This window comes from Trachurus japonicus, chromosome 17 (genome assembly GCF_045865225.1).
Source record: "Trachurus japonicus isolate A0001 chromosome 17, Traja_1.0".
In the NCBI taxonomy this organism is placed as follows: Eukaryota; Metazoa; Chordata; class Actinopteri; order Carangiformes; family Carangidae; genus Trachurus; species Trachurus japonicus.
In genome coordinates, this window is record NC_140923.1 from 136,551 (window position 1) to 159,607 (window position 23,057).

A 23,057-nucleotide genomic window follows, 5' to 3' on the forward strand; every position below is an offset into this window, starting at 1 on the left:
GCCTTCTACACCTTCTACACGCCTTCTACACGCCTTCTACGCCTTCTACACGCCTTCTACGCCTTCTACACGCCTTCTACACGCCTTCTACACCTTCTACACGCCTTCTACTCGCCTTCTACACCTTCTACACGCCTTCTACACACCTTCTACACACCTTCTACACGCCTTCTACACGCCTTCTACACGCCTTCTACACACCTTCTACACCTTCTACACGCCTTCTACTCGCCTTCTACACCTTCTACACGCCTTCTACACGCCTTCTACACACCCTCTACACACCTTCTACACGCCTTCTACACCTTCTACACACCTTCTACACGCCTTCTACACACCTTCTACACCTTCTACACGCCTTCTACTCGCCTTCTACACCTTCTACACGCCTTCTACACGCCTTCTACACACCCTCTACACACCTTCTACACGCCTTCTACACCTTCTACACGCCTTCTACACACCTTCTACACTAGGGCTGTCAGTTTTTAGAAAAATGAGGTTCGAACGATTATTGAATGACCCGTAATTCGTTCGGATATATTCGAATATTAACCCCCCCCCCCCTGCCTTCTACACCCCTTCTACACCTTCTACACGCCTTCTACACACATCTACACTATCTACACTACACGCTCATCATTCTACAAATTCTGCAAAACGCCAGCTGGAGCGTTTTGCACGCGTTTTTCAAAGCGCTTATGAGCTTGCGTCCATGGTCGCTGTCCTGTCGTCCTGTCGGTTTAGATGTGAACTCTAACTCTTAACTCTGTCTCCATGTCTGTGCAGCTGCTGCAGGAGCTGTGCACCGTGTTCAACGTGGACCTTCATCCTGTCGGTCTAGATGTGAACTCTAACTCTAACTCTAACTCTGTGTCTGTGCAGCTGCTGCAGGAGCTGTGCACCGTGTTCAACGTGGACCTTCGTCCTGTTGGTCTAGATGTGAACTCTAACTCTAACTCTAACTCTGTGTCTGTCCTCTGTGCAGCTGCTGCAGGAGCTGTGCACCGTGTTCAACGTGGACCTTCGTCCTGTTGGTCTAGATGTGAACTCTAACTCTAACTCTAACTCTGTGTCTGTCCTCTGTGCAGCTGCTGCAGGAGCTGTGCACCGTGTTCAACGTGGACCTTTGTCCTGTCGGTCTAGATGTGAACTCTAACTCTAACTCTAACTCTGTCCTCTGTGCAGCTGCTTCAGGAGCTGTGCACCGTGTTCAACGTGGACCTTCGTCCTGTCGGTCTAGATGTGAACTCTAACTCTAACTCTAACTCTGTCCTCTGTGCAGCTGCTTCAGGAGCTGTGCACCGTGTTCAACGTGGACCTTCGTCCTGTCGGTTTAGATGTGAACTCTAACTCTAACTCTTAACTCTAACTCTGTGTCTGTCCTCTGTGCAGCTGCTGCAGGAGCTGTGCACCGTGTTCAACGTGGACCTTTGTCCTGTCGGTCTAGATGTGAACTCTAACTCTAACTCTGTCTCTCTGTCTCCATGTCTCAGCTGCTGCAGGAGCTGTGCACCGTGTTCAACGTGGACCTTTGTCCTGTCGGTCTAGATGTGAACTCTAACTCTAACTCTGTCTCTCTGTCTCCATGTCTCAGCTGCTGCAGGAGCTGTGCACCGTGTTCAACGTGGACCTTCGTCCTGTCGGTTTAGATGTGAACTCTAACTCTAACTCTTAACTCTAACTCTGTGTCTGTCCTCTGTGCAGCTGCTGCAGGAGCTGTGCACCGTGTTCAACGTGGACCTTCGTCCTGTCGGTTTAGATATGAACTCTAACTCTGTCTCTCTGTCTCCATGTCTCAGCTGCTGCAGGAGCTGTGCACCGTGTTCAACGTGGACCTTCGTCCTGTCGGTTTAGATGTGAACTCTAACTCTAACTCTTAACTCTAACTCTGTGTCTGTGCAGCTGCTGCAGGAGCTGTGCACCGTGTTCAACGTGGACCTTTGTCCTGTCGGTCTAGATGTGAACTCTAACTCTAACTCTAACTCTGTGTCTGTGCAGCTGCTGCAGGAGCTGTGCACCGTGTTCAACGTGGACCTTCGTCCTGTTGGTCTAGATGTGAACTCTAACTCTAACTCTAACTCTGTGTCTGTCCTCTCTGCAGCTGCTGCAGGAGCTGTGCACCGTGTTCAACGTGGACCTTTGTCCTGTCGGTCTAGATGTGAACTCTAACTCTAACTCTGTCTCTCTGTCTCCATGTCTCAGCTGCTGCAGGAGCTGTGCACCGTGTTCAACGTGGACCTTTGTCCTGTCGGTCTAGATGTGAACTCTAACTCTAACTCTGTCTCTCTGTCTCCATGTCTCAGCTGCTGCAGGAGCTGTGCACCGTGTTCAACGTGGACCTTCGTCCTGTCGGTTTAGATGTGAACTCTAACTCTAACTCTTAACTCTAACTCTGTGTCTGTCCTCTGTGCAGCTGCTGCAGGAGCTGTGCACCGTGTTCAACGTGGACCTTTGTCCTGTCGGTCTAGATGTGAACTCTAACTCTAACTCTGTCTCTCTGTCTCCATGTCTCAGCTGCTGCAGGAGCTGTGCACCGTGTTCAACGTGGACCTTCGTCCTGTCGGTTTAGATATGAACTCTAACTCTGTCTCTCTGTCTCCATGTCTCAGCTGCTGCAGGAGCTGTGCACCGTGTTCAACGTGGACCTTCGTCCTGTCGGTTTAGATGTGAACTCTAACTCTAACTCTTAACTCTAACTCTGTGTCTGTGCAGCTGCTGCAGGAGCTGTGCACCGTGTTCAACGTGGACCTTTGTCCTGTCGGTCTAGATGTGAACTCTAACTCTAACTCTAACTCTGTGTCTGTGCAGCTGCTGCAGGAGCTGTGCACCGTGTTCAACGTGGACCTTCGTCCTGTTGGTCTAGATGTGAACTCTAACTCTAACTCTAACTCTGTGTCTGTCCTCTCTGCAGCTGCTGCAGGAGCTGTGCACCGTGTTCAACGTGGACCTTTGTCCTGTCGGTCTAGATGTGAACTCTAACTCTAACTCTAACTCTGTGTCTGTCCTCTCTGCAGCTGCTGCAGGAGCTGTGCACCGTGTTCAACGTGGACCTCCCGTGTCGGGTGAAGTCGTCTCAGCTCGGCATCATCAGCAACCAGCAGAGCAGCAGCGGCGCCATCGTCACGCCGCAGCCCAGCTCCTGCTCCTACATCTGCCAGCACTGCCTCGTGCACCTCGGGGACATCGGTGAGGACGCCTGCAGCCGCTTTAGTTTCATTTATTTGACAAGGGACAATGTACATTAATAAAACATTGTAAAATACGAATGTAAATGCACCCGAGTTAGCTAAAAAAGCTAGTTTTCATCGCCAGTCCCTCTGCCTGATGATAAAGGGCAACCTTAAAAAAAAAAGAGGTAAAATACCAAAGACATATTAATAAATATACATTTGTAAAACAATACACACATTTGCGATAGCACCAAAATACCAAAGACACATTCAGTTCACATTAATAAATATACATTTGTAAGGCCATAACACACGTTTGCAGTGGCACAAGGTAGTTAGTGCTCATGATATAATCAGTTCTTAGTGCTGCCGTCACAGGGCTTCAGCAATACATAGTATTAAGGAACAGGATTCATTAAACACATCACTATAACTATCTGGTTACTACGTAATAACTACCTGGTTACTACATATAGGAAGATACATGACAGAATACTCAATGCCTGTACTCCATATAGGAAAATACATGACAAATACTCAATGCACGACATAGTTAGTGCTCACATTTTTGGTTGTCAACAAGCCAGTTCTTTACATTAACTTTAAATGAGTGAAATGATGGTGATTCGCTCACATCTTCTCTTAGCTAGATGGTTTAGACTTCCTGTCTGATAGGAAACAGCCAATCAGCTGTTAGTCCTAGAGCCGCTCACATCTTCTCCTTAACTAGATGTAGAGCACTGGAAAAGAGAGTAGCGACAGCATTGGTCAAGTGGAAACGCCCCCTGGTGGTGGATATGGGTTTTGCAAATGCGCCCAAGAACTGACATCTCTGCAGTGTTGGTGAATGAGTAAGTGCGGTATTTTCAATAATTTAAGGACATTTATAGATCACCCACGTTAATAGCATCATCGTGGACCCTTTTACAGATAAATATTAACATATAGTGGCCATTAATTGTTGTGTCACGAATGCTTGCTGTTTTAAATGATAAAGATAAGTCCACTAAAGGGTCATACTGTAAGTGTACGCGCTAAATTCAACTGTGTTAGCTAACTGTTTGCCACTTAAGCCTGTGTTTTCTTTAGTTTGTTTGTTTGGTCAAGCAAGTTATTGTGCTGCTGGCTTTTATTTTATTTCCATGCCAGGTTTTTTATGTTATTTATTTTGACAGCTGGTGGTTGCTTAGCAACGGTAAAGCGTTCGCTCGTCCCCTTCTGTGTTTGTCCGCTGTGTGACCGGTACGTAGGCTACTGTAAACAGCTCGGTGTGTTTTTATTAATTATCATTTTTTTAATCAAAATTGGAGGAAAAACTTCACATAATACGTTTTGGGTTTGATTTTGTCACATTTTGTAATGGTTTTTAGGTGTTGTCATCTTTTAAAAAAACAGTTGTTCAACACAATACAATTTAAATTTTGAAATAAATAAATTGTAAGCATAACTTAATATGACCAAGGCACCTAAAAGCAAAAACACAGCAGTTTTCATCAATTTACAAGCAAGTTGGCAACACACATACATTGGAGTGAATGGGTTTCTTGGGCGGATTTGCAACACCCACATCCTGCCACTAGGGGGAGAATAAAGTGACCACGGGAGTCTATGGTGGTGTCGCTACTCTCTTTTACAGTGCTCTAGCTAGATGGTTCATGTTTAGACTTCCTGTCTGATAGGAAACAGACAGAACCAACCAATCAGCTGTTAGCCCTAGAGCCGTCCACGTCTTCTCCTTAGCTAGAGCGCTGTAAAAGAGAGTACCGACACCACCGTTGACTCCCGTGGTTAAAGCCTCATGCCCCCTAGTGGCAGGATATGGGTATTGCAAAAGCGCCCAGAAAACCCATTCACTCCAATGTATGTGTGTTGTCCACTTGCTGGTAAATTGATGAAAACGGCCGTGTTTTTGTTTTTAGGTGTCTTGGTCATATCAGATTATACTTAGAATTTGTTTATTACAAAATGTAGATTGAAACATTCATGTAGAAAACTGTGTTTTGTTTTTTACTCTCCTATGTGTTAATGTTTATCTGTAAAGGATCCTCAATGATGCTATTAACGTGGGTGATCTATAAATGTCCTTAAATTATTGAAAACACCACACTGCTCATTCACCAACAATGCAGAGATGTCAGTTCATATTCCTCCACCAGGAGGCGCTGCCATTGGACCGATGCTGTCACTACTCTCTTTTACAGTGATCTAACCTTAGATAGATGGTTTATAGACTTCCTGTCTGATAGGAAACAGACCAGCCAATCAGCTGTCTGTCTGGTGACATCACCGTGTGTGTTCTCTGTGTTTCAGCGCGGTACCGTAACCAGACCAGCCAGGCCGAGTCCTACTACAGACACGCCGCCCAGCTCGTCCCCTCCAACGGTGAGTCGTCACGGCAACGTCGTGATGCAAGAACTCATTTCACAACAGAGTCAATGTGTCAAAGCTGTAGGATTCATTTATTTACCAGGTGGTGAACTAGTTTCCCCACGTTTCCCTGACCTAAAATCAAATACAGTCAAATACAATCACATTACTAAGTATCTATTAATATTAGACCAATTATTGATCCTCCAGGGGAAAAGTTTAAAATATTAAAGTCATTAATCGTCATCTAAACCAAATGACAGAAGTTTTTAACTATGTAACGTCAGTCATCTTCATGCTGAAACTGAAACTACCTCACGCTGTAAAACCATTTCCATCAGAGGAGTATACATATGTATAACATAACGTTAAGTGAACGATGTTTAACTTGTCACGTTGCACTGAAAGACGTGTAATAAAATAAAACACAATTAATTAGAAATGACACGGTAACATTTAACTTCCTACCAGTTCAGTGTGACTTTAGGTAAATTGACACTAAGGTAATTGAACCCAGTTACTGTGCATTTAGCTTTACTCTGTGCACGCAGCCTGGTTGAGTCCTGCAGGTGGAGAGCTGCTACTTTACCTTTAGGAGCATTAATAACCCGTGGTGGTTGTGTAATGGTTGTGTTATGGTTGTGTTGTTGTGTTGTGTCTTCAGGTCAGCCCTACAACCAGCTGGCCATCCTGGCCTCGTCTAAAGGCGACCACCTCACCACCGTCTTGTTGTGGTGTTATGGTTGTGTTATGGTTGTGTTAAGGGTTGTGTTGTGGTGTTATGGTTGTGTTATGGTTGTGTTAAGGGTTGTGTTATGGTTGTGTGTCTGCAGGTCAGCCCTACAACCAGCTGGCCATCCTGGCCTCGTCTAAAGGCGACCACCTCACCACCGTCTTCTACTACTGCCGCAGCATCGCCGTCAAGTTCCCCTTCCCCGCCGCCTCCACCAACCTGCAGAAGGCGCTGTCCAAGGCTCTGGAGAGGTAACGCTGCTGCTGCTGTTGTCATGACAACGCCTCACTGAGCTCTGCCCTCAGCTGTCTGACGTGTCCCTCTAACCTCTCTCCGTCCTCTGTGTGCAGCCGCGAGGAGCTGAAGGCCAAGTGGAGCGTGTCAGACTTCATCAAGGCCTTCATCAAGTTCCACGGCCACGTCTACCTGAGCAAGAGTCTGGACAAGCTGGAGGCTCTGAGGGACAAGCTGGAGGACCACTTCCAGGTACCGCGCTGCCGCACACGTCTCCACGGCAACCACCGTCAGTCTCATACCATAATAACCACCGTCTGAGGCTACTGGAGCTGTTCTCAGTCTCACATGTCAACGGCCCATTAGAGCAGATTGGAGCGGTACTGAGCTGCTCAACGTGTCGGCTGCAGCAGAGATTCTCTATCTATCCACCGGATTTTACTCAAACACATCCCTATGAAGAGTAAAACCAGAGGAACTTACAATTTGGGAGTGGTCTCCAGAGCTGTATACACTAGGGGTGGGAGAAAAAATAGATTCACATAAATATCGTGACATCTTTTTTGACGATTTTTAAATCTATATACAGTATATATAGTTGCTTTTTTATTTCTGATGACACACTGGTGTTGCTATCAGGAGGGAAAGATGGTGTTGGAACGACTGTGATGCTGTGGTTACACTGTCTGACCGTGTGTGTGTGTCTCTGCTCTGTGTGTGTGTGTGTGTCTCTCTCTCTCTGTGTGTGTGTGTAGCGGCTGGTGCTGCAGAGGGCCTTCAGCTCCCAGCAGCTGGTCCACATCACCGTCATCAACCTGTTTGAGCTGCATCACCTCAGAGAGCTGACGGCCGACGGAGCAGAGCAGAGCTACAGCGGAGAGCAGCAGCTCGGCTGGTCGCAGCTGTTAGGGCTCTACAGTAAGATACACAACCATACTACACACAGACACACACACACCTCTACACACACCTCTACACACACAGACACACACAGCATCACCTCAGAGAGCTGACGGCCGACGGGGCAGAGCAGAGCTACAGCGGAGAGCAGCAGCTCGGCTGGTCGCAGCTGTTAGGACTCTACAGTAAGATACACACACTACACAACTACACACAGACACCTCTACACACACACAGACACACAGACACACACACCTCTACACACACAGACACACACAAACAAACACACACACTCAGGCTGTTCAGGCCTGTGTCGTCCCTCTCTCTGATTGGCCGCTGTGTGACTTCCTGTCCCTCTCTCTGATTGGCCGCTGTGACTTCCTGTCTCCTCAGTGTCGTTCCTGGGCGCCATGTGCGGCCGCGTGCTGCTGAGCCGTCGCCGGGGGGAGGAGCTTGTGGGGGCGTGTCCTCTTCCCGCCATCAAGGTGTCTCTGGATTGGCTGAAGCTGCGTCCCAGCGTCTTCCAGGAAGCCGCCGTCGACCAGCGCCAGCAGTGAGTCTGACTCCTTAAAAACAAGTTTTTTTAAAAAATGGGGGGAAAAAAAGTTGCAAAATTTCTAGGAAATCTTAAAAATTCCCCCCAAAAAATCCTGAAAAAAGTTTTTTTTTTTTTTTAATGGAAAAATGCTCCAAAAAAGTTACAAAATTTGTAAAATTTCTCAAAGTAAAAGTAAAAGTTTTTTTTTAAATCTAGAAAATATGGAAAATTTCAGGAAAAAAAAAGAAATCCTAGAAATAGTGGTGAAATTTTTTTAAAAAAGTCCTCGGACCCAGTTTGGAACCAGTGTTTTACATCGTGTCCTATGTTTTACTGGAGGTGTTTGTTTACACCTCGCCGCCGTTAGCCGCCGTTAGCCGCTGTGAGTGACTTCCTGTCTGACTGTGACTCGTCTCTTCTCTCTCTCTCTCTCTCAGCGTCTGGCCGTGGTTCGTCTCCGTCCTCAACAGCTTCCAGCCGCGAGACGACGACGCCTCACGCTGCTCAGGTAGGACGCTCTGTCACCGCCCAGCATTTCCACCACCACTAATAATAACAAAATAACCATAGAGACAAAACCATAGATTTATAGAAAATGGGCCCATTAACAAGTGGTAACGTAGATTCATCCACATTAATATCAGACTCGTTGTCCCTTTAAATTTCTCAAAAACGTAAAAAAAAAAAAAATCCTAGAAATAGTGGTGAGATTATTAAAAGAAAAAGAAAAAAAGTCCTTGAACCCAGTTTGAAACCAGTGTTTTACATTGTGTTACATTGTGTTTTAATGCAGGTGCGTTTGTTTCCCCCACAGCCACGCCGCTGCCCGAGGAGTTTGAGCTGCAGGGCTTCCTGGCGCTGCGTCCTGCTCTCAGGTACGAGTCTCTACGACCGTCCATCTTCTGTCCTGGTGTCCCTGTGTCCCCGTGTCCCCGTGTCCTCGTGTCCCCGTGTCCCCGTGTCCACGTGTCCTCGTGTCCCCGTGTCCTCGTGTCCCCGTGTCCCCGTGTCCCCGTGTCCCCGTGTCCCCGTGTCCCCGTGTCCCCGTGTCCTCGTGTCCCCGTGTCCCCGTGTCCCCGTGTCCCTGTGTCCCCGTGTCCCCGTGTCCCCGTGTCCCTAACCCTCTCTCCTCCTGTTGCAGGTCTCTGGACTTCACCAAAGGACACCAGGGGATCCTGGTGGACAGGGACGGACTGCCCGTCCTCGCACGGCACCAGAGACTCGTCAGTCTGGGGAAGTGGCTGGCCGACACCCAGCCGGGGTGAGTAGGACACTTAGAGGACAGACAGACAGATAGAGGACAGATAGACAGTTAGAGGACAGACAGATAGAGGACAGACAGACAGATAGAGGACAGACAGACAGTTAGAGGACAGACAGATAGAGGACAGACAGACAGTTAGAGGACAGACAGATAGAGGACAGACAGACAGTTAGAGGACAGACAGATAGACGTAGAATGTGTTTTATAGAAGAGAAACATTTCAGCACCGCCGACTCGGACTGGCATCATCAGAACAGACGTGATTGTCCCGTGGTTTTCAGCCTCCATTCATATTTATATTTTCCCATATTTCATATTTTCATATTATCTAAGTTTACATTAGTTTGTGGAGTCTAGCCTCTGCAGGTTGATCCGGTGCAGCTACCATAAGAGTCAATGGTGGTGTCGTTACTCTCTTTTCCACTGCTCTAGGTAACGGTCCTCTCTCGTCTCCTCTGCAGGTTGATCCGGTGCAGCGCGAGCGAGGACGGGCTGCTCCTCTTCCTCACGGACATCGCTGAGCGCGCGGTGGAGGAGCCGCCGCAGCAGGAGAAGGAGGCGCCGGTGCTGCAGGAGTCGTCCAACGGCGCCGAGCAGCAGACGCCCGGCGGCGGCGACGGCAACGGGAACTCGAACTCGGGCCTCAAGTCGGTGCTGTCGGCCGGGAAGACGCAGCAGAGCTCCTGGCCCGACAGCGGCGGCAGCGACCGGCCCGTCGTCACCTTCAAGGTAGGGATGTAGGGATGGGCATCTGAAGACATCTTTTTGATCCATCTTCGGGAAGTAACGATCAATTATCGATTAATCGTTAATATTAATATTAATATTACAGGGTTCTTACGGATCCTTTAAAAGTCTTAAAAGGCATTGAATTCATTAATCTAAAAACAAGGCCTTAATTGGCATTAAAATGTCTTAAATCAATTTTTCAAACGTCTTTAAAATGTTAACACATGGTAAGTGGTATTTTATGGTTGTACTTAGTCTCAAATCTCAAAATAATTGGTAACATTCTGACATAGAGAAGTTAGTGGCGGCCGTCAACGCTAAATTTCTCACCGCCTCCAGCTCCCGAGTTTTTTTTTTTTCAGACTTTTTATGCATTTATTTTGAAAGGACAGCTGGAAAGAGACACAATCCAATGTTCATGTAGCAGTCACTTTACCTTGGACGTGGGTAAAATTGTCCCTTACCCTATGTAATTGATGTGGTGTTTTTTTTTTTTTGTTTTCTGCATTTCTGTTTAATTATGAAGTCGGTCTTGAATTTCATTTCAAGTGGCTTTAAAAAAGTCTTTAAAAGTCTTAAATTTAACTTGGCTTAAGCTGTAGGAACCCTGTTAACGATCAATAATGGGTCATCGATTAATCATGCCCATCCCTACTTCAAGGAGAACATCAAACCCCGCGAGCAGAGCCGCGAGCCCGCCAGGAGCCACCACCAGAAGGACGGCGGCGGTAAAGAGCGCAGCAAGGACTCGGCCAAAGGGAACGGGGCTGCTGGGAAAGGAGAGCTGAAGAGAGACGGCAAGAGGAAGAGCGAGATGAAGAAAACCACTCACGAGAAAACGACCGACGCTGGGAAACAGGTACAGACACAAGAGATGGTGACGATGATGATGATTAGAGCTGCAATAATTAAACAATTAAACAATAATCGACTATTAAATTAATCGTCAACTATTCTAATAATCTAATAATCAGTTTGAGTCCAGATTCTCAGATTCCAGTAGGGAAGTGTACTATACTCACTCCTCTCCTAACCAACCGTACCGGTACAGGGAAGTGTACCGTACTCACTCCTCTCCCAACCAACCGTACCAGTACAGGGAAGTGTACCGTACTCACTCCTCTCCTAACCAACCGTACCGGTACAGGGAAGTGTACCGTACTCACACCTCTCCTAACCAACCGTACCGGTACAGGGAAGTGTACCGTACTCACACCTCTCCTAACCAACCGTACCGGTACAGGGAAGTGTACCGTACTCACACCTCTCCTAACCAACCGTACCGGTACAGGGAAGTGCACCGTACTCACTCCTCTCCCAACCAACCGTACCGGTACAGGGAAGTGTACCGTACTCACTCCTCTCCCAACCAACCGTACCAGTACAGGGAAGTGTACCGTACTCACTCCTCTCCTAACCAACCGTACCGGTACAGGGAAGTGCACCGTACTCACACCTCTCCCAACCAACCGTACCGGTACAGGGAAGTGTACCGTACTCACACCTCTCCCAACCAACCGTACCGGTACAGGGAAGTGTACCGTACTCACACCTCTCCCAACCAACCGTACCGGTACAGGGAAGTGTACCGTACTCACTCCTCTCCTAACCAACCGTACCGGTACAGGGAAGTGTACCGTACTCACACCTCTCCCAACCAACCGTACCGGTACAGGGAAGTGTACCGTACTCACACCTCTCCCAACCAACCGTACCGGTACAGGGAAGTGTACCGTACTCACTCCTCTCCCAACCGTACCGGTACAGGGAAGTGCACCGTACTCACACCTCTCCCAACCGTACCGGTACAGAGAAGTGTACCGTGCTCACACCTCTCCCAACCAACCGTACCGGTACAGGGAAGTGTACCGTACTCACACCTCTCCCAACCAACCGTACCGGTACAGGGAAGTGTACCGTACTCACACCTCTCCTAACCAACCGTACCGGTACAGGGAAGTGTACCGTACTCACACCTCTCCTAACCAACCGTACCGGTACAGGGAAGTGTACCGTACTCACTCCTCTCCCAACCGTACCGGTACAGGGAAGTGTACCGTACTCTCACCTCTCCCAACCAACCGTACCGGTACAGGGAAGTGCACCGTACTCACACCTCTCCCAACCGCACCGGTACAGGGAAGTGTACCGTACTCTCACCTCTCCCAACCAACCGTACCGGTACAGGGAAGTGTAACGTACTCACATCTCTCCTAACCAACCGTACCGGTACAGGGAAGTGTACCGTACTCAAGCATGGAACACTTGCACTCATACTAGCAATAGAATCCAGACTTTAGGGGGCAAACGTGCTTGGGTGCGACTGCCTACTAGTGCACCCTTAGTGATCAACATATGGTTGCTTTGGCCTTACTTCTGGCCAGACGGCTTCAAGACATAATGACCTGTCTCCCTGGGTGATGATCCCTCCTCTGTTGCTCACCCTGAGCTTTCTCCTGGTTTTCCCTGTTAAAAGGGTTTTCCATGGAGTTTTTCCTCAGTGGAAGTGAGGGTCTAAGGACAGAGGATGTTGTTATGATGGGATGGGATTTACTGTTTGTAAAAACGGGCTATACAAATAAAATTCCCTTGCCTTGCCTTGCCTAATTGTACCTGTCCTGTACCTATATTTGAAATTAAATAATCAACAAATGAATCGATAATGAAAGTAATCGTTAGTTGCAGCCGTAGTGATGCTGCTGACCAGGTGTGACTCTTCCTCCTCCTCCTCCTCTTCCTCCTCCAGGTGAAGGCCCAAACGGAGCTGAGGAAGACTCCGGTGTCTGAGATGAAGAAGACACCACCAGTCACTCAGACTCAAACCACCTGCTCCTCCCAGTTCATCCCCATCCACCACCCGGGAGCCTTCCCCCCGCTGCCCAGCAGACCTGGTAACCACACACACACACACACACACACACACACTCACACACACACACACACACACAGAGACACACACACATTAACTCATGACGACAGCCTCCCACCACCAAGTGGCGCTGCAGCCTGGTCTTGTTGTCATAGAGCTCTGTAAAAGAGAGTAAGGACAGCATTGGTCCAATGGCAGCGCCTCCTGGTGGAGGAATATGGGTTTTGAACTGACATCTCTACATTGTTGGTGAATGAGCAGTGTGGTGTTTTCAATAATTTAAGGACATTTATAGATCACCCACGTTAATAGCATCATTGAGGATCCTTTACAGATAAACATTAACACATAGGAGAGTAAAAAAACAACAGTTGTCTACATTAATGTTTCAATCTACATTTTGTAATAAACAAATCATAAGTATAATTTGATATGACCAAGACACCTAAAAACAAAAACACGGCCGTTTTCATCCATTTACCAGCGAGTGGGCAACACACATACATTGGAGTGAATGGGTTTTCTGGGCGCTTTTGCAATACCCATATCCTGCCATATCCTTACCACAGGAGTCAGTGGTGGTGTTGTTACTCTCTTTTACAGCGCTCTAGATGTCATGTGAGCCTGAGTTTAACCTCTGTCTCCTGATTGGTTCCTGTTTAACCTCTGTCTCCTGATTGGTTCCTGTTTTTAACCTCTGTCTCCTGATTGGTTCCTGCAGGCTTCCCGCCCTCGGCCTACGTGATTCCTCCTCCCGTGGCGTTCCCGGGGCTCCAGGTGAACCCGGGCTTCACCTTCTCCGCCGGCGTGTCGGTGCCGGGTGCTTTCCTGCAGCCGGCCGTGCACTCGCCGGCCGCCACGCAGGTCACGGCCGGGAAGCAGTCGCACATTCCCTACAGCCAGCAGCGGCCGTCGGGCCCCGGGCCGGGGGGGCCGCCGGGCCCCATGAGCCAGACGGCGCCGGGCCAGACGGCGTCCCAGCAGGCCTTGCAGCAGTCGGTGCAGCTGCAGGTGCAGGCCATGAGCCAGCAGCAGCAGCAGCAGCAGTCGCCCACCAAGCCACCGGGGGGGCTGGGCAAGAGCCCGCCGCACCCGGGGCTGCAGCAGGTCAGTGTGTGTGTGTCTGTGTGTGTGTGTGAGGCCTCAGTGTGCTGAACTCTGCCCTCTAGTGCAGTGGTTCTTAAAGGTGCCTGTAAGAATGTGGCCAAAAACAGTTACTGCAGTCAAATTCAAAACACAGCGATCTGGTTTTTCCTCCCAGCCGTAGCGGCAGCTCAGTGGACCAGACTGAGGCTGAAACGCCACTGACGCTGCCGTGACTGGGAGAGAGCGCTAGGTGGCGCAACATGCCAACTAGGGATGGGTATTGATAAGAATTTAGCGATTCCGATTCCATTATCGATATTGCTTATCGATTCGATTCCTTATCGATTCTCTTATCGATTCTCATTGGGTGAGGGAATAAAAGAGAAATGGGTTTGTTTGCATTAATGCAGTGGTTCCCAACCTTTTTTGGCTCATGACCCCTTTTGACATCACAAATTTCTGGTGACCCTCATTCAAGATGAGCAAGCTCAGATATTTGTATATGCTGCATTTTATTTTATCTTGATTTATTCAAGAAAGTGAATATATCAAGAATATAGTTGTTTAAGATTGTGAAAAATAATTAGTTTATTTATTTATTTATTTATTTTTAATCAATTACTAGACATTTAAGGCGATCCCATTTGAATTCCAGGCGACCCCACATGGGGTCCCAACCCCAAGGTTGAAAACACTGCATTAATGGCTCTGACATTAAAAAAGTTGACAGGACCGACCTGCCTGGACAGGTTAACACTAGACCACTGTGGCTGTGGGGCAGCTGTGCTCACAGGAGGAATTTAACAATGTTTCCATTACATAGTTTTTATGCATCTGTAGGTTATTGTTTTCATAACGTTCGTTTTTATGCGGAGCGAGTGAGCGAGCGAAAGAGAGAGAGCGCGCCAGAGAAAAGACACAGGGCGCAGCTACCGTTTCACCTGGCTACGAGCAAAACCTGAAAGGAAGTGATTAGAATGAAGAGAGAAAAACAGAAAGAATAGACATGTAGCCTGTTCAGGAGATGTTGACCTGTCCTCACGACGTGAGGGAGGGAGGACTGGATGTGGCTCACAGGTTAGTGATGAGGAAACGTCACTGTCAGCTGCATCTGTCAGCAGCTCCGCTCCACGCAGACACGCCACTAACTTTATTTTGTGAGAACAAACGGTGACATGTGGATATAAACACTAAGCACCCTCATTTATAATGAAGATTGATTTTAACGGAACGTTACGTAACGTCATTAATCAATTAATGCGCGAGTTTCTGAACCAAACGGAATCGATAAGGGAATCGTTAAAGCAGACACGCACACGATTCCAAGAATTGATCCAAGTTGGAACCGGTTCCGAAGAGGAACCGGTTTTCGATTCCCATCCCTAATGCCAACACGTAAATTCAAAACATAAACATGATTTGCAGTCTGCAAAAACAGATTTTAATGTGAATACTCTGGCTGTGCTATTGTTGTTGGTGAGTTCATCATGTTATATGAACATTATTCCTGAGTCTCTGTGACATATAAGGAGGATTTTACAGCCAGTTGCTTTAGATTTCTTACTGTACCTTTAACGTGGCTCCGGGGGGGGGGGGGGTTCAAGGGGCTCCACAACCATCCATCCGTTATCCACCGCTTTATCCGGTCCGGGTTGCGGGGGCAGCAGTCGGAGCAGGGATCCCCAGACTTCCCTCTCCCCGGACACTTCCTCCAGCTCTTCCGAGAGGATCCAAAGGCGTTCCCAGGCCAGCAGAGTGTCTTCCTCTGGGCCTCCTCCCGATGGGACATGAACACCTCTACTCCGAGCTCCTCCCGGGTGACAGAGCTCCTCTCGGGTGACAGAGCTCCTCCCCCTATCTCTAAGGGAGCGCCCCGCCACCCTGCGGAGGAAACTCATTTCGGCCGCTTGTATCCGGGATCCCGTTCTTTCGGTCATGAGCCAGAGTTCATGACCATAGGTGAGGGTGGGAACGTAGATCGACCGGTAAATCGAGAGCTTTGCCTTTCGGCTCAGCTCCTTCTTCACCACGACGGACCGATACAATGACCGCATTACTGCGGCCGCTGCACCGATCCGCCTGTCGATCTCGCGCTCCGTTCTCCCCTCACTCGTGAACAAGACCCCAAGATACTTAAACTCCTCCACCTGAGGCAGGAACTCTCCCCCGACCTGGAGGGGGCAAGCCACCTTTTTCCGGTCGAGAACCATGGCCTCGGACTTAGAGGTGCTGATTCTCATCCCAGCTGCTTCACACTCGGCTGCAAACCGCCCCAGTGCATGCTGAAGGTCCTGGCTCGAGGGAGCCAACAAGACCACATCACCTGCAAAAAGCAGAGATGAAATCAAGTGGCTCCCGAACCGTACCCCCTCCGGCACTTGGCTGCGCCTAGAAATTCTGTCCATAAAAATAATGAACAGAACCGGTGACAAAGGGCAGCCCTGCCGGAGTCCAACACGCACCGGGAACAGGTCTGACTTACTGCCGGTGTAGGTACCAGATTGGCTCGGCTGCCAGATCGGCTCGGGGTCCTGTACTTGCAGATGACGTCGTGCATGTCACAAATCGTGATTGGTTGAAGCTCGGAAAGTTGGAGGAAACCATGGAAACACAAAATGTTCGGCAAAACTGGCTCGTGGTTGGAGTGGCCATGGCCATGGCCTCCCGTCAGCTGCCTCGGGGGTCCCCCGAGCTAGCCAGACTCGGTAGGACTCCTTCTTCAGCTTGACGGCATCCCTTACTGTCCACCACCGGGTTCGGGGATTGTCGCCGCGACAGGCACCGGAGACCTTACGGCCACAGCTCCGGACGGCCGCGTCAACAATGGAAGTAGAGAACATGGTCCATTCAGACTCAATGTCTCCGGCCTCCCTCGGAATCTGGTCAAAGCTCTCCCGGAGGTGGGAGTTGAAGACCTCCCTGACAGGGGATTCTGCCAGACGTTCCCAGCAGACCCTCACGATACGCTTGGGTCTTCCAGGTCTGACCAGCTTCTTCCCCTGCCAGCGGATCCAACTCACCACCAGGTGGTGATCAGTTGACAGCTCAGCCCCTCTCTTCACCCGAGTGTCCAAGACATACGGCCGGAGGTCAGATGACACGACTACAAAGTCGATCATTGACCTCCGGCCTAGGGTGTCCTGGTGCCACGTGCACTGATGGACACCCTTATGCCTGAACATGGTGTTCGTTATGGACAAACCGTGGCTAGCACAGAAGTCCAATAACAAAACATCACTCGGGTTCAGATCGGGGAGGCCGTTCCTGTCCCCGACCCGAAGGCGCAGGGAAGCGACCCTCTCGTTCAGTGGGGAGAACTCCAACACATGGCGGCTGAGCTGGGGAGCTATGAACAAGCCCACACCAGCTCGCCGCCTCTCACCGTGGGCAACTCCAGAGTGGAAGAGAGTCCAGCCTCTCTCCAGGAGTTGGGTTCCAGAGCCCAGGCTGTGTGTGGAGGTGAGCCCGACTATCTCTAGCCGGTACCGCTCAACCTCTCGCACCAGCTCAGGCTCTTTCCCCCCCAGCGAGGTGACATCCCATGTCCCTAAAGCCAAAGTCGTTGTCCGGGGATTGGGTCGCCGAGGCCCCCGCCCACGGCTGCCACCCAGAGCACAACACATCGGGTACTCTGCACTGCTGCTCCACAACTCTTTCTTGAAATTTTACCACTTTTTTTACTTTTTCCCGGCCGTGTAGAAGCTTTTTTAATAACGCTGGGTTTTTAAAAATGCTGCTTATTTGAGGGCGTTTCCTTGGCGTCAAGTTTTTTGGGGCCGATCTGAGAACCTACCGCGAGACAGGGACTCGTTTGGCCCGTTAACGTTCCTAGAGATGGTTCTTTGCTTCCGACAAACGGATGACAGACTGATGACGGCGTTGTCCCGTGTGTCTCGGCAGTTCATGCAGGTGGAGCAGCCGGGCCAGATGTGGAGCCAGGCGCAGGCGGCGCTGCAGAAGATGAGTCCGCTGCAGCAGCAGATGTCGCTGAAGCAGCAGCAGCAGCAGCAGCAGCAGACCTTCTACATGGCGCCTCAGGAGCCTCTGAAGCTGTACGAGCACCAGCTGCAGCCACAGCCTCAGCTCCCGCTGGACAAGAAGATCAAGTTCCCCGACCCCGTCAAGCTGCAGGACTTCTACTGGGAGTCGTACCGCATGGGCGAGGGGCTGGCCGTCATGGCCGACCGCCTCAAGAGGCCGCCGCCGACCGCCATGTGCTCCGACCAGGAGAACACCGGGCCCCGCGGGCCCCCCTTCGAGGTGAGGCCCTGTCTGTCTGTCTGTCTGTCTCTCTCTCTGGCCAACCTGTCTGTCTGTCTCTCTGTCTGTCTGTCTGTCTGTCTGCCTGTCTGGCCAACCTGTCTGTCTGTCTGTCTCTCTGTCTGTCTGGGAGGGGGGGGGAGAGGGGGAGGAGGAGGAGCTGGTCCTGTCCTGCTGCTTCCTGTCTCTGTGCTGCTTCCTCTCGCTGCTCTTCCTGCTCAGTCTTACTAGCCTCGTAAACCAGCCTCTCGCGGAAATGCATTTCATTTCATTTCTCAGAGAGTCTGGCCTCATCCCCCCTGTAAGCGTTTGGGGCGGGAGTAGTAGCGTTGACAGACAACCCATTCAGCCAATCAGCAAGTTGGTGTAGTGACGGGGCTTTGCACCAGTCGGTCCCTGATTGGCCAACGTGCTGTGTCAATCACAGCGGCGACGCTGATTGGCTCGGCCTTCTGAGGGTTTCAGGCCAAACGCTTACAACGGGGATGAGGCCAGACTCTCCCTCAGAAATGAAATGATTTGCATTTCCGGGAGAGGCTGGTTTACGAGGCTACAGTCTCACCTCTTTTCCACCAAATTGGTTCCAGTGCTGGTTCGGTGCTTAACTGGTTCAACTCTGGTTCCTCCAAAGAACCACTTTGCTTTTCCAGGAGCTGCTCTGTCTCTGCTGCTGCTACAGTTAGAAACAGACCTATTAGCCGCTAACAGCCTAGCTAACAGTGGCTAACGCTGCTGCTACAGCTAGAAACAGACCTGTTAGCCGCTAACAGCCTAGCTAACAGCGGCTAACGCTGCTGCTACAGTTAGAAACGGACCAGAACATTAAAACCCGATCCGACCTGCGGGTGTTGAACACCGGACCCGACGTGGAAGCAGACTAGACTTTTAATGAACGATAACGCTAAACCCGGCTGAAAAAAAAAGAAGGAACCGTAATCGCTGCGACCGGCAACTACGTTTTACGGCGATATGTTTTGATCTGAGCGTTAGCTGCTGTTAGCCACTGCCTGTAGCTCAGCTAGTTAGCTTCAACTGTGTTTACATCGATAAACAAACTTAATACGTAGCGATAACGACGTGTCTGTATATCTTAGCGCTGGTCTTGTTGCTATGGTAACCCCGCTGCCAGCCCCCGGAAGAACCAGAACCAACTCGGTGGAAAAGAGGTATCTGAGGCCTCTCCTCTGATTGGACAGGAGTTAGACTCTCCTCTGATTGGACAGGAGTTAGACTCTTCTTCTGATTGGACAGGAGTTAGACTCTCCTCTGATTGGACAGGAGTTAGACTCTTCTTCTGATTGGACAGGAGTTAGACTCTTCTTCTGGTTGGACAGGAGTTAGACTCTTCTTCTGATTGGACAGGAGTTAGACTCTCCTCTGATTGGACAGGAGTTAGACTCTTCTTCTGGTTGGACAGGAGTTAGACTCTCCTCTGATTGGGCAGGAGTTAGACTCTTCTTCTGATTGGACAGGAGTTAGACTCTCCTCTGATTGGGCAGGAGTTAGACTCTTCTTCTGATTGGACAGGAGTTAGACTCTCCTCTGATTGGACAGGAGTTAGACTCTTCTTCTGGTTGGACAGGAGTTAGACTCTCCTCTGATTGGGCAGGAGTTAGACTCTTCTTCTGATTGGACAGGAGTTAGACTCTCCTCTGATTGGGCAGGAGTTAGACTCTTCTTCTGATTGGACAGGAGTTAGACTCTCCTCTGATTGGACAGGAGTTAGACTCTTCTTCTGGTTGGACAGGAGTTAGACTCTCCTCTGATTGGGCAGGAGTTAGACTCTTCTTCTGATTGGACAGGAGTTAGACTCTCCTCTGATTGGGCAGGAGTTAGACTCTTCTTCTGATTGGACAGGAGTTAGACTCTCCTCTGATTGGACAGGAGTTAGCCTCTCCTCTGATTGGACAGGAGTTAGACTCTTCTTCTGATTGGACAGGAGTTAGACTCTCCTCTGATTGGACAGGAGTTAGACTCTTCTTCTGATTGGACAGGAGTTAGACTCTCCTCTGATTGGACAGGAGTTAGCCTCTCCTCTGATTGGACAGGAGTTAGACTCTCCTCTGATTGGACGGGAGTTAGCCTCTCCTCTGATTGGACAGGAGTTAGCCTCTCCTCTGATTGGACAGGAGTTAGCCTCTCCTCTGATTGGACGGGAGTTAGACTCTCCTCTGATTGGACAGGAGTTAGACTCTCCTCTGATTGGACGGGAGTTAGCCTCTCCTCTGATTGGACAGGAGTTAGCCTCTCCTCTGATTGGACAGGAGTTAGCCTCTCCTCTGATTGGACAGGAGTTAGCCTCTCCTCTGTAGCATGAATGCAGCTCCTCATCAGTAGTTGTTTCTGTTTCTGCTTCTGCTTCTTTGTAGCTTCTTTCAGCAGAACTTTTCCTTCTTCACCTCCGTCTTACCGGCTTTGCCTTCTGTCTTTTCTCTTCTTTTTTTTACCCCCTTTCTCTTTCTCTTCCTGTTCTTCTTCCTCCTGTTCTTCCTCCTTCCTCTTCCTCTCTCACTAGGACAACAAGAGCTCGCCTCTTCTGCCTCCCGACCTGTTAAAAACTCTAGCAGCAGACTTTGAGGAGGAGGAGGAGCTCGTCTTTACGAAGCCTCCTGACTTCTTCCAGGCCTTGGCCGGCCCTCTTAGCTCCGCCCCCGGACCAAACATATATGTATGTAGCCCCCCCCCCAACCCTCTTAGCTCCGCCCCCGGACCAAACATATATGTATGTAGCCCCCCCCCAACCCTCTTAGCTCCGCCCCCGGACCAAACATATGTAGCCCCCCCCCCCCAAACCCTCTTAGCTCCGCCCCCGGACCAAACATATATGTAGAGATAGATAGATATGCTTTATTTCGGTGTCACTCCACAACACACAATAAAAATCCAGAGACAATATAAAAATACAATATTCATTACAAAATTATCCGTTCCCCCTTGACAAAATTAAAAGTGTTGGGGACCACTCACAAAGAGAGTTGTGAGATGTCACCAACTAATAAAATCAAGAATTAGAAAAACGCACATTATAGTACCATACAACCAAAACAAACAAAATAAAACAATTGTTTTATGAACTGGAACTCATGAGAGACAGTCTTCTATGTATGTAGCCCCCCCTAACCCTCTTAGCTCCGCCCCCGGACCAAACATATATGTATGTAGCCCCCCCCCCCCCGACCCTCACATTGGAAATGCCAAAAAAAGGAAGGAAAAGGATACAAAAAGGTGCCAGTGTCAATGGTGCAAAGTATCATCAAGAAGTACCAACGATTTAACACAGTGAAAACCCTCAAAGGATGCGGTCAAAAGTAGTGTCACCTCAGCTAGTCAGAAAAATCAAGCAAGATGGTGAAAACAATCCAAGGACTACTACCAAGGCTCAGTTCCTTCAGGACAGCCCTGGTAGTAGTCCTTTTATAGTCCCAAGTGGTGTGACTATAAAAAGGCAAAGCCGGCAAGTTCATGGCACACGGTCCCTACTGCTTTGTCTATTTGCCACCAGGCAAAAGCCACATCTCTGTGCCCACACGTTTTTGTGCAGTGTCTGTTGTAGTGTCTGTCTTGATATAGTGACACCACCTGCACCCAGTTCCTTCAGGACAGCCTTGGTAGTAGTCCTTGGATTGTTTTCAACATCTCGTTTGATTTTTCTGACTAGCTGAGGTGACACTACTTTTGACCGCATCCTTTGAGGGTTTTCACTGTGTTAAATCGTTGGTACTTCTTGAAATCTTTGGTACTTCTTGATGATGCTTTGCACCATTGACACTGGCACCTTCTTGTACCGTTTTCCTTCCTTTTTTTGGCATTTCCAATGTGTCCTCACTGAGCTCTCTGGTCTTTGCCATAGCAAGTCTTGCGTTGACATGAAAATGACTGAAATATCTCAAGCAAGTCAAATTTTATAGTCAGAAAACTGGTCAAGAAAGTCCCAGAAACATTGAAAATAATTGTAAACACTTTAGACCCTTGAAGAGAATGGTTTGTCTTGGTATCACTGGGGTATGAATAATTTTGGACATGGTGATTTCTGTTCAACTTTCAAACAAACACCTTTAACAATGTAACTTTACTTAAATAAATTGGTCATGGCTGCAGACTTTCCCTCATGTCCTATTCATGTCAAATCTGAGTTCAAATACTAATCTGTGACTGACAAAATTAAGAAATTCCCTGTATTTGCCAGGGGTATGAATAATTTTGAGGACGACTGTTTATTCTCATGACTCACCACGAAACCGAAAGTAAAGAAACGCTGGTCGGCTCGCCCAGCATTTCCACCACCACTAATAATAACAAAATAACCATAGAGACAAAACCATAGATTTATCTAAAATGGACCATTAACAAGTGGTAACGGAGATTCATCCACATTAATATCAGACTTTTTTATTGTTGTGGAATTTTTCGTTCTGCCACTGGAGAAACTCCTTGTTGTCCCTTTTAAAGGTGAGACACGACGGGTGAATAAGGTAAAAACTATTAAACCAACAGATTTCACCATGACTCAAACTCATCGCCACGATTGTTTAAATATGTAAAGGACACCATATCTAATTAAATATGCGCTAATTTGCTTACATTTTGAGAACAGTTTAGCAAAATTCCACACGTTGTTATCGTCAGTCGTATCATTTCTTTCCTGTAGTCTGAAAGAAAACATGTTAAAGACGCAAAACAGCCCCAAAACTGCTCTTTATACTTTTTATATTTGATCTTTGTGCTTTCTACAGTACTTAAACCTCCCAATGGATTAATAAAGTTCTATCTGTCTGTCTATCTGAAATCGCAAAATTGATCAGTGCACAAAAACAATGTTTTTGCCGGTAGTGTCTCACCTTAATATTAACCAATAATTATTGATGCACCAATCCACAGTTCTGATTCTGACACATATAAAGAAA

At 48.7% G+C, this 23,057-nt stretch overlaps 1 protein-coding gene across 1 annotated transcript in view; it reads left to right on the forward strand.

Moving 5' to 3' along the window:
* Window positions 1-23,057, forward strand: part of smg7 (SMG7 nonsense mediated mRNA decay factor) — a 45,311-nt gene that overhangs the window by 16,516 nt on the left and 5,738 nt on the right. Inside the window, exons 5-19 of the mRNA XM_085804202.1 lie at window positions 3,018-3,189; window positions 5,484-5,555; window positions 6,374-6,524; window positions 6,624-6,759; window positions 7,263-7,425; window positions 7,801-7,960; window positions 8,383-8,453; window positions 8,760-8,820; window positions 9,087-9,206; window positions 9,671-9,938; window positions 10,600-10,797; window positions 12,685-12,829; window positions 13,529-13,914; window positions 17,794-18,153; window positions 20,669-20,821. Coding sequence (XP_085660328.1) covers window positions 3,018-3,189; window positions 5,484-5,555; window positions 6,374-6,524; window positions 6,624-6,759; window positions 7,263-7,425; window positions 7,801-7,960; window positions 8,383-8,453; window positions 8,760-8,820; window positions 9,087-9,206; window positions 9,671-9,938; window positions 10,600-10,797; window positions 12,685-12,829; window positions 13,529-13,914; window positions 17,794-18,153; window positions 20,669-20,821 — 2,616 coding nt within the window. The remainder of the gene's footprint in view (window positions 1-3,017; window positions 3,190-5,483; window positions 5,556-6,373; window positions 6,525-6,623; window positions 6,760-7,262; window positions 7,426-7,800; window positions 7,961-8,382; window positions 8,454-8,759; window positions 8,821-9,086; window positions 9,207-9,670; window positions 9,939-10,599; window positions 10,798-12,684; window positions 12,830-13,528; window positions 13,915-17,793; window positions 18,154-20,668; window positions 20,822-23,057) is intronic.